Below are 15,516 nucleotides of genomic sequence, written 5' to 3' on the forward strand. Positions count from 1 at the left end.
GGTGACGTATGTAACTAAACTCCACCCAGCTCAAGCTTTAGCCACTCTGTGACTCTCCTGCCCACAGGCATTTCTCTGTCACTCAGCACTCGGCCACACACACTGTGGGACTCTGGCTGCTTTGCAGTGATGACCGACACCCGCAGCCTGTGTGTAAGCCGCGTGGGGAAACGATCATACTTTAAACTTTTTATTCCTAATCCAACCCTACTTTATTCCTTCTCTGCAGCTCTGTGCTAAGCGCCTGAAGGTGCTCATTAAATCCTTCAGCACTTTAACCAAAGGGTGCATTTGGCTCTAAACATTCAACCCAATCCTTTATCAGTAGGCCACATGCTTCCTTAAACTGGTGCTGTTTACTTCCCAAGTCAAGTCTAGCAAAGGACAAGGATTGGAGATGGGGTTGGGAGGAAGGAAAAAGCTTTTACCACAATGTATCTACCACTGACACCAGTTGACATGGTCCAGCCATCATCCAGCAAGCCCACGATTCAAACACGATCTAAATGAAATGCTTATTTCTTGGGATTCAAGGTAAGACCTTGTCCCCAGTCCCGCGGAGCTCCTGTTCCAGTTGGGAAGACAACAGTAGAAGCAGATACTACAGTGTGCCAAATGCTATTCCAACACATGAAGCAGGGGCAGGAAATGAGAAGTTGGAGCAGCTGCCTCCGACCGAGGGACACAGGGAAACTGAGAATTCCTCACGAAGGAGACATTCCCAAGCCACATCCCCAGGTCCTTCATCAGTGAGCGTCCCCACGTCTCAGATGAGTTTCCGGCCTTTGTTGGGATGCTTGTCCCACCTAAACCTCCAGAGCCGAGTCCAGGCTCAAGGCCTCTTCCCCAGAGGTGCTTCCCTCATTAACTGTTCCATTCCAAACATTCCTTTCTTTCTTTCTTTTTTTTTTAGAGACAGAATCTCGCGCTGTCATCCAAGCTGGAGTGCAGCGGCACATTCTCAGCTCACTGCGACTTCTGCCTCCTGGGTTCATGCGATTCTCCTGCCTCAGTCTCCCAAGTAGCTGGGACTACAGGCATGCGCCACCATGCCCAGCTAATTTTTGTATTTTTGTAGAGATGAAGTTTCACCGTGTTCGCCAGACTGGTTTCGAACTCCTGACCTCAGATGATCCACCCGCCTAGGCTTCCCAAAGTGCTGGGATTATAGGCGTGAGCCACCGCACCCAGCCAGCCAGGCTGGTCTTGAACTCTTGACCTCAGACGATCCACCCACTTTGGCCTCCCAAGGTGCTGAGATTACAGGTGTGAGCCACTGCACCCAGCCCCGAACATTCCTTTCTTCTCCATCCTTGGCCAATTATGTCACCTATTTTGATTGCTTCACCTTATTCTGCCAATGTTGATATTACCTATCATTGTAAAGATCTCCCAAGCCCCCCATCCCAAGCCTAGGTCTCAACTATGATATAACCTCCTGGAAGGAGTCAGGCCAACCCCATTTCCCTCCTTACCTAGCCCAACACCAGATTACTCTAAAGCACAGTAAAAAAAAAAAAAAAAAAAAAAAAGAGAGAGGTTTTTACTTAGATTATTCCCCTGCATGACTGAGTTATCAAGAAAGGACAAAATCAATAGTGGAAGAAAGGTCAGCCCACTGAAGGACTGCTAAAAAAAACCATGTGTCACAAGGAAGCAAAGTTCCACAAATGTTTGCATAAACAAACATGATGAAGCTAAGCCATGGGGTCATTACAAAGTGCTCATAAATTGGCTTCTTTTCTACACTGATAAAAAGTATCATTTTTCTCTATACTGTTTTTAGTGCACAGACATGAGAAAAAGCTCTTACACGTGAAGACTGGCTTTGCTCTTACAAATCCCTTGAACCACCAGCACCATGTGTGAAAGCTTCTTCAGGAAGCTACTTTATTACATGTGAAACTGATGAAAATTTTCTTGAGTATTCGTAGTAAGATTTTAAATATGATTATTTTAGGGGAAAAATCAAGTTATTTGGTTTTAGATACACAAAGTAAAATGTTTTTCAGTAAATAAATAATACAAATGCATGAGACTATACAGATTCTAATATTATTGCAATCCTTGAGTAATAACACGCATTCTACAAAATGCACTGTCTCTGAAGCTCTAGATCTCGACACATGGCAGCTAAGATACTACAACTCCCTTTTTCTCCCCTAACCAACACGTAACTAATGCAACATAAAATAGAAACAAAATATGCTTTTAAATATGCTGCTGACATTGAAGGGAAAAAAGAAAGGAAACTGGCTGGGCGCGGTGGCTCACGCCTATAATCCTAGCCCTTGGGCAGCTGAGGCGGATGGATTACTTGACGTCAGGAGTTCAAGACCAGCCTGGCCAACATAGTAAAACCTGGTCTCTACTAAAAATACAAATATTAGCTGGGCATGGTGGCTGACATCTGTAATCTCAGCACTTTGGGAGGCCAAGGTGGGCAGATCACTTGAGGTCAGCAGTTCAAGACCAGCCTGGCCAACATGGTGAAACCCTGCCTCTACTGAAAATACAAAAATTAGCCAGGTGTGGTGGTGCATGCCTGAGGTCCCAGCTACTCGGGAGGCTGAGGCAGGAGAATCTCTCAAACCCAGAAGGCGGAGATTGCAGTGAGCTGAGATTGCACCACTGTACTCCAGCCTGGGCAACAGAGCAAGACTCTTTCTCAAAAAAGAAAAGAAAAAGGAAACTTTCTAGGTGCAAGAAATGAAGAGTGGAAAAAGGCTGAGTAGAAGGCTTGAATTGGTACTGCAAGCACCCAGGCTGAGAAACCAATCCAGACAGAAGCAACAGGGCTTACAAGCAGGGTTTTTGCCCTCTGGAGACAGGAGGCAGGACATGGAGGTGCCATGGCTGTGCAAGTCCAGGGCACTCAAACATAGGCCTAGTCCCATTTTCACCATTTCAAGTGTGCCGTGCAGGGGCCTCAAGCTCATTCACACTGTGGGGCTTGCGTCAGCCTCAGCCATCCCCGGAGCCCACTCTGTCCACTCGCTATGGGGTCTCCTGGAGTTTCACGTTGGTCCTTTCTGTTGCTGCGGTGTCAAGTTCACCCGTCTTTCTCCTGCATCCCAACCAGTACGTTCGTGTCTCCTCGATGGTATTTCTTTCATCTCTAGAAGTTTTATTTGGGTCTTTTTATAATTTTTCATATCTCTTCTCAACATGTTTACATTTTCCTCTACTTCCTTGAACACACAGATTTATAATAACTGTTTGCACCTTCTTTACTAATTCTATCATTTGTATTATTTCTCGCTCTATTTCCGTTGTCTGAGTTTTCTCATTAGAGATCATATTTGCCTACTTCCTTGAATCATGTCTGATAATTTTTGATGTCAGACTTTGCTAATTACTCCTAGTTGGGTGCACCATGTTTTGACCCTCCAATCCCAGTAATTTTTCTTCAGCTTTATTATGGGATGCCAGCAGTTACTTGGAAACAACTTGATCCCTCAAGGCTTGCGTTTAAGTTCTGCCATGTGGCACCAGCAGCCTTCATTCCAGGGCTAACTTCTCGCTTGACCCAAGGCCTCGTGTATCACGAGGTATTTCTGCCCTGGCGGGAGCAGTCACAATTCCCAGGCCTGTGTGAGCTCTGCGGACTGTCTCCCAGGCTTCTCCCCAGTGGTTCTTTCCCGGCCTCGTCCTTCCTCCCGCTCCTGTGCTGGTCAGTGCTCAGCTGAGGCTTGAGGGGAGCCCTCTGCCCTTCTCCAGATGTGACCCTATCAAGCAACACAGGCTGCTGCTGGGGGGAGGAAGAGGCCCCAGGCACTGACGTCCTTCCGAGGAGCAGGAGGGCAGAGCCTGGGAGCAGGACCACTCAGCCAGCCCTTGGTAGCTGAAGGAGGATGAGCAGGGATTTGCAAAGGCCACACACATTGCTTCTGAGCCTTCCAGGGCTCTCCCACCACCCTGCGGATACACCACGACCTGGTGCCGAGGAAGGCATCTGACAGAAAGGTTACAGTTAGTTGCTATCATCACAGTGAAATCACTGTCAACAAACTGGATACATAAAAAATGTCGATTTACTTAAAACCATGAACATACGGATGACAGATGTCCCTCGACTTATGATGGGGTTGCAACCTGAGAAACCCATTGTAGGTTGAAAATATTGCAAGTTGAAAATGCATTTGATACACCTAATTTACCAAGCATTGTAGCTCAGCCTAGCCTGCCTTAAATGTGCCCAGAACACACACATTAGCCTACAGGTGGGCAAAGTCACCCAATGGAAAGCTTCTTGTATGCTTAAGTGTTGACTGTTTCACGTAGTTTATTGACTACTGTACTAAAAGCAAAAACCAGAAGGGCTGTAATGGGTCATTGAGGCACAGTGTCTACTGAACGTGTGTCTCTTTCACACTTTCCTAAAGTTGAAAAATCGACATCAGGGACCGTCTGTATTTACAATCACAATTAGTCAAAATGATAGGATAAATCGCACATTTCATTACTCAAACCCCAATGCAAAACTTGTACTTTTAATGTGGAAGTTTGCTTTATATAGCACCTTGAAAAGCACTTACCTTTCAAAATGATATGTCTTATTAATCAGAGGGTGGCCAGGACGATCACATTTCACCAGAACTGTTTCCTGAGAGAAAAGAGTAAAACAATGTCGTAAGACTTTGTGGGCTGCGTTAATTAAACACAAGCCCCACCGACCCCAGCCTGCCGCCTGTTTTTGTAAACAAGGAAGTTTGCCTGGAGCACAGCCCCACCCTTTGTTTACATGCTGTGTACGGCTGCTTCTTCCTCAAGGGCAAAGTTGGATGATTGAGTTGGAGACCACATGGCCTTCAAAGATGAAAATATTAACTCCCTGACACTTTCCTGACAAGGTTTGCCAACCCCATAAAGAGAAAAGAAAGTCGCATCTACTGAGGAATGCACAACAGAGCTCCTCAATCTGCCCTAGGCTGAGGGTAAAACACCCGAATTACTGACTCTAAGGGCCTTTGATAGTTCGCAGGAGAGATAAGGTTTCCAAATGGCTAAAGAAATCACATCTCAGACATCATTATATTCCATTGTAACCCATGGAACTAACATGTCTGTTTCAAAAACAAATTTCGATCTTGCTGGACTGTATTCTTAAATTATATCCTGTGTAAGGGAAGCAAAGGCATTTTTCAGCAAGAAATCTGAAATTAGTTTAGTTTCACTTAAGCAAAGAAAAGATGAACCTGGATTGGTTCCACTTCTTTTTTTTTTTTTGAGACGGAGTCTCGCTCTGTCGCCCAGACTGCAGTGCAGTGGCCGGATCTCAGCTCACTGCAAGCTCCGCCTCCCGGGTTTACGCCATTCTCCTGCCTCAGCCTCCCGAGTAGTTGGGACTACAGGTGCCCGCCACCTCGCCCGGCTAGTTTTTTTGTATTTTTTAGTAGAGACGGGGTTTCACCATGTTAGCCAGGATGGTCTTGATCTCCTGACCTCATGATCCGCCCGTTTCGGCCTCCCAAAGTGCTGGGATTACAGGCTTGAGCCACCGCGCCCAGCCTGGATTGGTTCCACTTCTAAAACAAAATATGTATTCATGAAAAAGCAGGGGTAACAGGAAGAATGAAAACCACAACTGCAGTGGCGAATAACCCGGAGGCACTGGATTTTTTCTAACAGTGTTTAGCGGATGCTAGGATGATACCTCCACACCGTCTTCTTAGTAGTGTGTGTGTCTGTGTGTGTGCATGTGTATCTGCAATAACATGTCAAAAAAGTGGCCTATTTTGTAAAGACAAAAGCTGTGAGATTCAACAGCTGTTTGTGGTTGTTGTTGCTGTTTGTTATTCGCTTGCTGCTGGATGGGCGGTGGTGGGCAGCTGCCGGAGTCTTGTTGCGTCTGGATTCTGTGAGATCTCCGATGTGAAATGCTGATATAATCAAATAGTGAACCTTTCCTGTCTTGCCAGAGGTGAAAGGTTGCAGGAATCCCTGGCATGCATCTGGGTGAGGCAGCTCAGGAAGCAATGACTGAACACCAGCCTCAGCCCCATGCTGCCTGGGGAAAGAGCCTCGGCTGTGCCTCGGAGGCAGCCTTGGGTTGCTCACTGCCCCAAGCCCGCTGCTATTGTCCTGTGTAATGAAACAGCGCCCTGGCTATCCCCCTAACTGGCCTCTGCCTCCAGTCCAGCACCCCTCCCATCTGTCCTTTATGTTGTTGCTGTAGAAATCTTTCTCAAATGCAAATTAGAAAAGAAGAAAGCAGATGAAAGAAAGAGGGAGGGAATGGGTGACGCAGAATGCCACCTATTGCCGAGAGGTGGCTTGAGTCCTTATTTCAAACTCTTGATTGGACTGGGTAGACTGGGAGGTCACTTGCTACCATGATGTGTATCCAGTTTCCTGGGATGACTTTTGGGAGAGCGGGTAGGGATACAAGCTCGACCGCGGTGACTCTGGCAATGCCGGTGGCTGGGGTCAGTCCGTGGTCTCTAATGCATCACAGAAGCGACCACCGGGATGCAGAGCTTGCCGGCACGGCTTTCACAGAAGAAGCTTACGTCTCTACTGAGTATTTACTGGGCAGTTATTGTGTACCAGAAACTGTTTCAGAACCTGCATGTTCTTACATGATAATGTCACATCCCCTATGTCAGAAGCAGCTCTTCAGTTCCTTTCACGCTCAAAACACCGAAGCAAAACTCCGACACCCACCAGGACCAAGCCCCTGGCCTCGCTGTAAGAACAGACCTCCCAGTCCCTAATCCAACCACCAGCCTAGGCCCCTTGCTCCTTTCTCCTGGCGTATTTTCATTTTTCTGCTGTCCACTTAGGGTATACTGTTCCTTTGGTACTATGCCAGAATGTAATCCTAGTGCTCCAGTATGAACTGCACAGGAACACACACCCCAAAGTGTTTTACTGCTGTCTTCAAATGTCCAAGTTTTAACCATAAAGAAAAGCAAATGAAAAATGCAAAGGTCTACAATGTCTGACCCGAAAGCTCAAGGGACACCATACAAGAAACATGCAAAGCCATAAAAACAAGCCTGAGTCCAAAAAGTCCCCCACGTGACTTAGAACTCCATTCCACAGCGTGATCATTCGATCTTAAACATCCAAAATTATTCCACAGCAAAGTTTAATTTTTCCAAACAGCTTCAATGCTTTCCTGCCTGTCCAAAAACCCTCCCCACTCCTGATACTAAATACCCTTAATTTCACAAGAAGGATTCATTTCTCTTGGCTTTTTAAACAACTTTCTTTTATCCAAATTTTCAAGCTCTTGACAGCATCCTTCTTTTTCAAGATGGGATTGCCCATCTGGAGCCACTCCCCTGAAGAGGCCTGCACACACCAGCAGTGGGGACGCATGGCCCCTGCCTCAGGAATCACAAGGTTCCCATGAAATAACCCGTGAAAGCACCTGGCTCAGAGGCAATGATCTCTAAAAGCTGTTTTTCCTTACATTTACCTACTGTAGCATCCAGTTTTTGATTTATATCCCATTTCCTAGGATAACTTTAAAGGCACTTAGGGCATAAAATTCTTTGTCATCAAACGTTAGAGCTAAAAGTACGTTTAATTCACCCTCTTCATTTTAAAGAAGGAAACCTGAGAGGAAGAGGAGACGGGTGAACGACATGCAGACAGAGTCAGGGACTCTCCCAGAGGCAGACACAAAACAGCCAGGAGGGAGGGACTGCACATCAACGTGCTCCGTGCGAGCCAAGGCTGCCTGCTGCGGGTATCAACAGTCCTGTGGATGGCAGTTCAAGGCCCGGTGAACCCGAGTTAAAAAAGAACAAGTGATGTATTAAAGACCATACAACCTCTGACCACTAAAAATTTTGTCTCAGGTGTATCACGTCTATCAATCCTGCCAAGCACCACCACAAAAACATGCTTTACATTGGTTGCATGTAACTAAATAAGTGTCGTTTGATACACAGGCTCTGTTGACTGTATTCAGACATTCAAGTCAGTAACTGGCAAACTTAACAATAAGGGAGAATCACGGATGAACAAAGACAGTTCAGCAAGAACTTGATACAAAGCCAGAAACCTGTTCTCCCATGTCTGATTATCAACTGAGTGGATATAAATTAAATCAAAAATGAAAATAAACAGCCTTTAAGACAGCCGCCAGGAACTAGGGCAGTAGCCAGATTCTCCATCTGAGATCGACTTTATTAACAGATTGAATCCAAACGATGAAACGTTGAATTAGATTGCAAATGGACATGAAGTGCCGTGTTACACGTCCAGTACAAACTCAAACTCTGTTTAAACTTTTGGAAATAAAAACATAATGTGGGAGCCAGGAGATACAGGGTCACAAAACAGATCATTTGCTTTCTCAGCAGATTTGATGGCATGAAGCCCTCTAGTGAGCAGGCCTATCAAATTAAAAAGCAACATCTTGGATTCTGATTTAAAACAAAAATAAAAACAAAAACATAATCCAAAATGCCCCAATAAAATGTTATTTTATTTTGACGGGTAAGATGGAAAACTTCAAATATCTGAATCTGAAGATTCGGTGGAACTTTGGCAGGAACGGGAGAGGACTGCCAAGAGAATGAATAAAGTAACAAGGAACAGTAACAACAAACGACAGTGATGTTAATAATCATAATAAGCCTTCCCCAGGGGCTGGGGCCAGGCCTCAGCCTCAGGATGCATTTGCTCACTGAAAAACTCCTTCAGGTTAACCAGGATGCACACAGACTGAGGGAAGTGTAGAAAGGCAATTACTAAACCACAAATACTCGGGTGTGTTCACTTATAAAAGAAGGAGATTGATAAGGGGAGGGGATTGATAAAGTCCCAGGGCTCCTGTTAACTCAAAGTCCTGATGATGAGGATTTAATCTGTCTCCTTTTGTTTGACTCAAGCATACTGGTGCTTAAGGCATCAAGTGAGATAAAATATATATATATTTGCATGGTAGGAGCAAAGTCAGGAAGACACTGACCAGAGAGAGCTGGTGCTCAGCTCCCTCCGCCCAAGAAAGGACCAAGGCAATGACTACACAGCTAAGCTCTGACTGTGTGGAAGGAAGAGAGCTGAGATCTGGCAGAGTGCACAGTGCAGCATGGGAGTGGAGAGACACCTGTGTTGACTGGAAGTCCAGGAGGGCAGAGTGGAGGCACCAGGCTTCTGCAGCCCCATCTCCCCTGCCTGGGTCAGATCTGCCTGGAGTCAGAAGGGACTTCCCGTTGCAGGGAAAAGGGAAGCAGCAGATCCCCACCAGTCCCCGTCACCACAGAAAACATCTACAGTCCTTACACCAGGGGAATCCTGCAGTCCTCGCAAGCCCTGAGCCTTCTGGGAGCTGCAGGAAATTCATGGCGCAGCTCCATAGCCCCAGATTAGGAGCACAAGGTGTGCACTGCTCACTCCCCAGCCATCCCTGTGAGCCAAGCTGCTGCAGCACAGCCCCATCTTGAGACCAGAGCCACCTCTGGAGCATACCCTGCTCTGGGGAACAGAAACCATGGCCATTCTCCAGCCTTGGAGCTCCATCTTCATGACGCCAAGCCCACACGTGTGGCTGAACATCACAACCCCAGCTGCATGGAGCCTGGGCTCAGGATTGGCTGTACTCTGGCCTTGCACAGCAGGGAAATCAACCCCCATCACTGCCCTACCAGCTGGAGGAGTAGTCTAGCAGTCCCACCCACAGCAACCCTACCCTTGAGTTAGCTAAGCTGCTGTTCACCGCTTCCCTAAGCAGGAGAGGCCCCTGAGCCTCCTAGTGGCTAATACACCTCCAGGCCAGAGGAGGGGCTGTGCACCTGTGCTCAGGACATGAGAAATAGCCCCACAGTACCCCAACACCCTACAGACTTGCCCTTGACCTGCCCAATAAGAGCCTGAGAAACAGCCCTGTGGGCCACCTTCAGTAGGCATATCCTCAAGCCAGCCATGCAGCCTTGCACCTGTACCCCAGACCCAAAAAACAGCCACACAGGTCACCCCTGGCAAATATACCTCAGGCCAGCTGAGCAGCCATGTGCCCTTGTCCCAGGCCTGAGAAGCAGCCCTGTGGGCAGCCCCTGGCAAACACAACCTCAGGCCAGTCAAGCAACCATGCAGCTGTGGCGCAGACATAGGAAACAGCCCCTTGAATTGGTCCCAGCAGATACACCCCAGCTGAGCAGCCTTGTATCTGTGTCCTGAATCAGAGAAACCACCCTACAGATCACTCCTGGCAGGCACACTCCCAGGCCAGCTAAGCAACAGTATGCCCATGTTTCTGGCCAGAGGAACAGCCATGTGGCTCCAACTCCAATGAGCCAAACCCCATGGTGGATGACGTACTGTGTGCATGTGTGTATCCCCAACCTGAGATATAGCCTGAGAGCCTACCCTTGGAAAAGCCGCATCACTGTTAACACAGACTCCCTCACTGTAGGCCACTGAGAAACTCATAAACACCACTAGTGTGTCCGAAAGTTGCAGGAACTACATGGAGACTACATTACTGTGCCCCCCTAGAACCACGCACCCTAAGTCTTTCCTCATGAAACCTACTCTATAAAATTGGAAGAGATAATTTTTTCACCAGATGTATAGGAGTCAATGTTAGGGACACAGCAACCATGAAAAAGCAGGGAAATATGTAACCTCCAAAGGGAAGTAATCCTCTAGTAACAGAGCCCAATTATAAGGAAATATATGAAATACCAGAAAAAGAATTCAAAATAACAATCTTAAGGAAACTCAGTGAGATACAAGAAAATACAGACAATTCAATGAACACAGGAAAACAATTCATAATTTGAATGAAAAATACCATAAAGAGACAGAATTATAAAAAAGAATCAAATCTTAGAGCTGAAGAATTCAATGAAATATATAATAGAAAAATAAACATTTTTATTTCATTGAAATAAAAAAATACAATAGAGAGCTTCCACAACAGACTAGACCAAATAGGAGGGAAAAAATTCTAAACTTGAAGACAGGTCTTTTGAAATAACACAGGCAGACAGAGGGAAAGAGAGAGAATAAAACAATGAAGAAAGCTCATAGGATTTATGGACAGCTTTAAGTGAATCAATATTTGTATTATGGGCATTCCAGAAAGAGAAGAGAAAAGTTGAAGAAAACATATTTAATAAAAATATAGCAGAAAATTTCCCAAGTCTTGTGAGAGAAATGGACATCTAGGTCCAGGAATCTCAAAGACCCCCCAGGCAGGTCCTCCCCAAGGCACATTGTAGTAAAATTGTCAAAAGTCAAAGATAAAAAATAATTTTATAAGCAGCAAGAAAAAAGCATTAAGTCACATATAAGTCCATTAAACCAACAGTGGATTTCTCAGCAAAGACTTTGCAGTCCAGGAGAGAATGGGATAATATAGTCAAAGTACTGACTGAAAGAAAAAAATAATTCAGCCAATAATATTATACCCAGCAAAGTATCCTTCAGAAATGAAGGAAAAATAAAATCTTTCACAGACAAGTAAAAACAAAAAGAATTCATTACCACAAGACAGGACTTACAAGAAATACTCAAGGGTGTTTTACATCTAGAAGTGAAAAGACAATAACCACCATCGTAAAAAATACAAAACTATAAAACTCACTTGTACAGCCAATGCAAAAAGAAGAAACCAAAAGGAATCAGACTCACTACAGAAAACCACCTAAATGCAAAAAATAAACAAGGAGAGGAAGTAAGAAACAAAGGATATACAAAACAATCAAAAAGTAGTCAATAAAATGACAAGAGTAAGTCCTCCTATTAATAATAACCTTGAATGTAAACAAATTAAATTCCCACTTAAAAGATGTAGACTGCCTGAACAGATTAAAGAACACGACCCAACTATATGCTGTCTACAAGAAACTCACCTCACCTCACTTGTAAAGAGACATATAGACTGAAAGTGAAGGGATAGAAAAAAATATTCCAAGCAAAGAGAAACCAAAAGCAATCAGGAGTAGCCTTACTTATGTAAGATAAAACAGACTTCAAGTTAAAAACCGTGAAAAGAGGACAGGAGGAACATTACACAGTAAGGGATCAATTCAGCAAGCGAATATGACAATTGTAAATATATTTTCATCCATATATATATATAAAGCAAATATTATTAGATCTAAAGGGTAAGATAGGCCCCAATACAATAATCACTGAGGACTTCAACACCCCACTCTCAGCATTGGATAGATCAGCATTGGATAGATCATCTACACATAAAATCAACAAAGAAACATTGGATTTCAACTGCACCATAAACCAAATGAACCTAGCAGACACTTACAGAACATTTCACTCAACAGCTACAGAATACATTTTTTCATCAGCAATGGAACATTCTTCAGGATTGACCACATGTTAGGACACAAAACAAGTCTCAACAATTTTTTTCAATCAAAATCACATCTAGTATCTTATTCAACCATAACAGAATAAAATTACATATCAATAACAAGAGGAACATTTGAAAACATACAAATACATAGAAATCAAGCAACATGCTCCTTAATGACCAATGGATGAAGGGGGAAATTAAGAATGAAAATTTTAAATTCTCTGAAACAAATTAAAATAGAAATATATCATACCAAAACCTATGGGACACAGCAAAAGTAGTATTAAGAAGCAAGTCTGTAGCAATAAATGCCTACATTAAAAAACTAGAAAGATTTCAAATAAATGACATTATGATGCACCTCAAGGAACTATAAAAGCAAGAACAAATCAAACCCAAAATTAATAGAAGAAAATAAATAAAGATTAGAACCATGATAAAAGAAACTGATACAAAAAATACGGAAGATCAATGAAAAAAAGTTAATTTTTAAAATAGGTAAACAAATCAACAAACCATTAGCTAGACTAACAGAAAAAAGAAGACCCAAATAAAATCAGAAACAAAAAAAGAGATGTCACAACGTCTACCACAAAAATACAAAGGATCATAATTAAGACCACAAGTAACAAGCCCACAGCTAATATCCTAACATCTTTCAGCTTTTTCTTTAAGGACTGGAATAAGACAAGGATGCCGAGTCTCACTACTCTTATCAAATAGTATTGGAAGTCCTAGTCTTAGCAATTAGACAAGAGAAAGAAATAAACAGCATCCAAATCATAAAAAAGGAAGTCAAATAGTATTGGAAGTCCTAGTCTTAGCAATTAGACAAGAGAAAGAAATAAACAGCATCCAAATCATAAAAAAGGAAGTCAAATTGTTCCTCCTTGAAGATAACATGATCTGATATACAGAAAATCCTAAAGACTCTACCAAAAATCTCTCAGAACTGATCAACAAATTCAGTCAAGTTGCAAGATACAAAATTAATATGAAAAAATCAGTATTGTTGCTACATATGAACAATGAACTAAATGAAAAATAAATTTAAAAGGCACTCCCATTTATATACAACAGCTGCCAAAAATTTAAAATACCTAGGAATAAATTTAATCAAGGAGGTAAAAAACCTCTAAAAGGGTAATTACAAAACACTAATGAAAGAAATTGAAGAGGATGCAAACAAATGGAAAGATATCCCATGCTCAAGAATTGGAAGAATTAAAATTGTTAAAATGGCAATATAACCCAAAGCAATCTAGAGATTCAATGCAATCCTTATCAAAGTACCAATGACATTTTTCACAGAAATCGAAAAAATTGTAAAATTTGTATGGAACCACAAAAGATTCCAAATGGCCAAAGAAATGCTGAGAAAAAAAGAACAAAGCTGGAGAAATAACACTACCTGCTCTCAAAATATACTACAAAGCTATAGTAACCAAAATAGCATGGTACTGGCATAAAAACAAACACATAGACCAGTGGAACAGAATAGAGAACCCAGAAATTAACCAACATATCTATAGCCAACAGATTTTTTAACAAAGATGTCAGCAACACTCATTGAGGAAAGGATGGTCTCTTCAATAAATGGTACTAAGAAAACTGGAAATCCATATACAGAAGAATGAAACTAGACTCCCACCTCTTACACTATACAGAGGTCAACTCAAAATGGATCAAAGACCTAAATGTGAGGCCCAAAGTGATTAAACTACTGGAAGAAAACATAGAAGAAATGCTTCAGGAAAAGTTTCATGGGAATCTTTTTTGGCTTCAAGGAAGAAATTCCTTCATAAGGTAGGCCAAATCCATACAGTATTCCTTCATAAGGTAGGCCAAATGCATACAGTAAACTAAAGAGAATGTTCTGTTAAAGGAAAGAACAACAAATCCATGAAGTTCCCTCTCAGGCCATTTAAGATAAGAGACCTATGAGCCCACAGAAATCCAAGCTATGACTGACCACAAGTGGGAGACGTGATCTGAGAGACCAATAGATGCTTCTTCATCAACTAAGATGGACCCTAAGGTTAAGGAAATAAAAGGTACCTATGAGTCAGGGGTTTAGGACTTGGCTGCCTGACAGCGTCCTAAATTCCTATGGCTACAAGAAAAACCACACTCTTGCTAAACTCCCTAACAACAGGAGCCATCAGGAAAATCCCTAACTCTGATTTACAACCCAGACCACTGCAACCCTGATTAGGCAGAGGATCAGCCTTGCACAATTCTTTCCTGAGAAGCAGCTGCAGACCTCCAGCTATTTTCGACCAGCTTATACAGACTGTGCACAAACTCTGTGTCCTACAGTTCACCTTTTAACAGAGAGAGCTGGAGACTGTCTCTTCTCAGTTTGCAAACTGATATCACCGATAAAATCCCCCTTTTACTCTTTAGCCATCCTGGGGGTCATTACCATTGACTGTGGTAATCATTTTACTGATTGTATGTTTTGTTTTTGCTTCTGTTTTTGTTTTGAGATGGAGTCTCATTCTTGTTGCCCAGGTTGGAGTGCAATGATGCAATCTCAGCTCACTGCAGCCTCTGCCTCCCAGATTCAAGCGATCTCCTACCTCAGCCTCCCAAGTAGCTGGGACTACAGGCGCCCACCACCACACCCAGCTAATTTTTTGTATTTTTAGTAGAGACGGGGTTTCACCATGTTGGCCAGGCTGGTGTCAAACTCCTGGCCTCAGGTGATCCATCTGCCTCGGCCTCCCACAGTGCTAGAATTATAGGTGTGAGCCACTGCGCCGGGCCTTCATTGTAAAATTGATTACCACGTGTCATCCAACAATGGATGGTAATCATATACATCTGTATATAAAATTATCTTGTAGATGTTGAATATATACAATTTTTGTTGATTTTACCTAAATAAAGCTGAATCAATCAATGAATCAATCAATCAATCCATCAATAATACTTTAAAATAAAGAATTGTAAAAGTTTTTCTTTCCAGGGACATAGTTTTAAAGTACGGTTACATCAATTTTCTTGGCCTCTTTAAAAAAAATATAATCCATTAACTAAAACTACCTTTTAAAAAAGGGTTTCTAAAGTTTGCAATATGTAACCATCATCAGACTGATTCAGGTGACACGCCTTGTAGAACCGCAAACGAGACATATGGTAATCAACGTGACACAAAATCATCTTCAAAATGACCATCGTGTCCTACGTGACCTGAGACTTTCATGTTAAATTCAAAATTATCAATGTTAGTG

At 43.0% G+C, this 15,516-nt stretch overlaps 1 protein-coding gene across 9 annotated transcripts in view; it reads right to left on the reverse strand.

Moving 5' to 3' along the window:
* The window catches only part of KIF25 (kinesin family member 25), a 67,792-nt gene that overhangs the window by 21,138 nt on the left and 31,138 nt on the right, over positions 1–15,516 (reverse strand). For all 9 annotated transcript variants that reach the window (XM_074036738.1, XM_045391750.3, XM_074036744.1 and 6 more), the window contains one exon: positions 4,539–4,606. In XM_074036738.1, coding sequence (XP_073892839.1) covers positions 4,539–4,606 — 68 coding nt within the window. The remainder of the gene's footprint in view (positions 1–4,538; positions 4,607–15,516) is intronic.

Source organism: Macaca fascicularis, chromosome 4 (genome assembly GCF_037993035.2).
Source record: "Macaca fascicularis isolate 582-1 chromosome 4, T2T-MFA8v1.1".
In the NCBI taxonomy this organism is placed as follows: domain Eukaryota; kingdom Metazoa; phylum Chordata; class Mammalia; order Primates; family Cercopithecidae; genus Macaca; species Macaca fascicularis.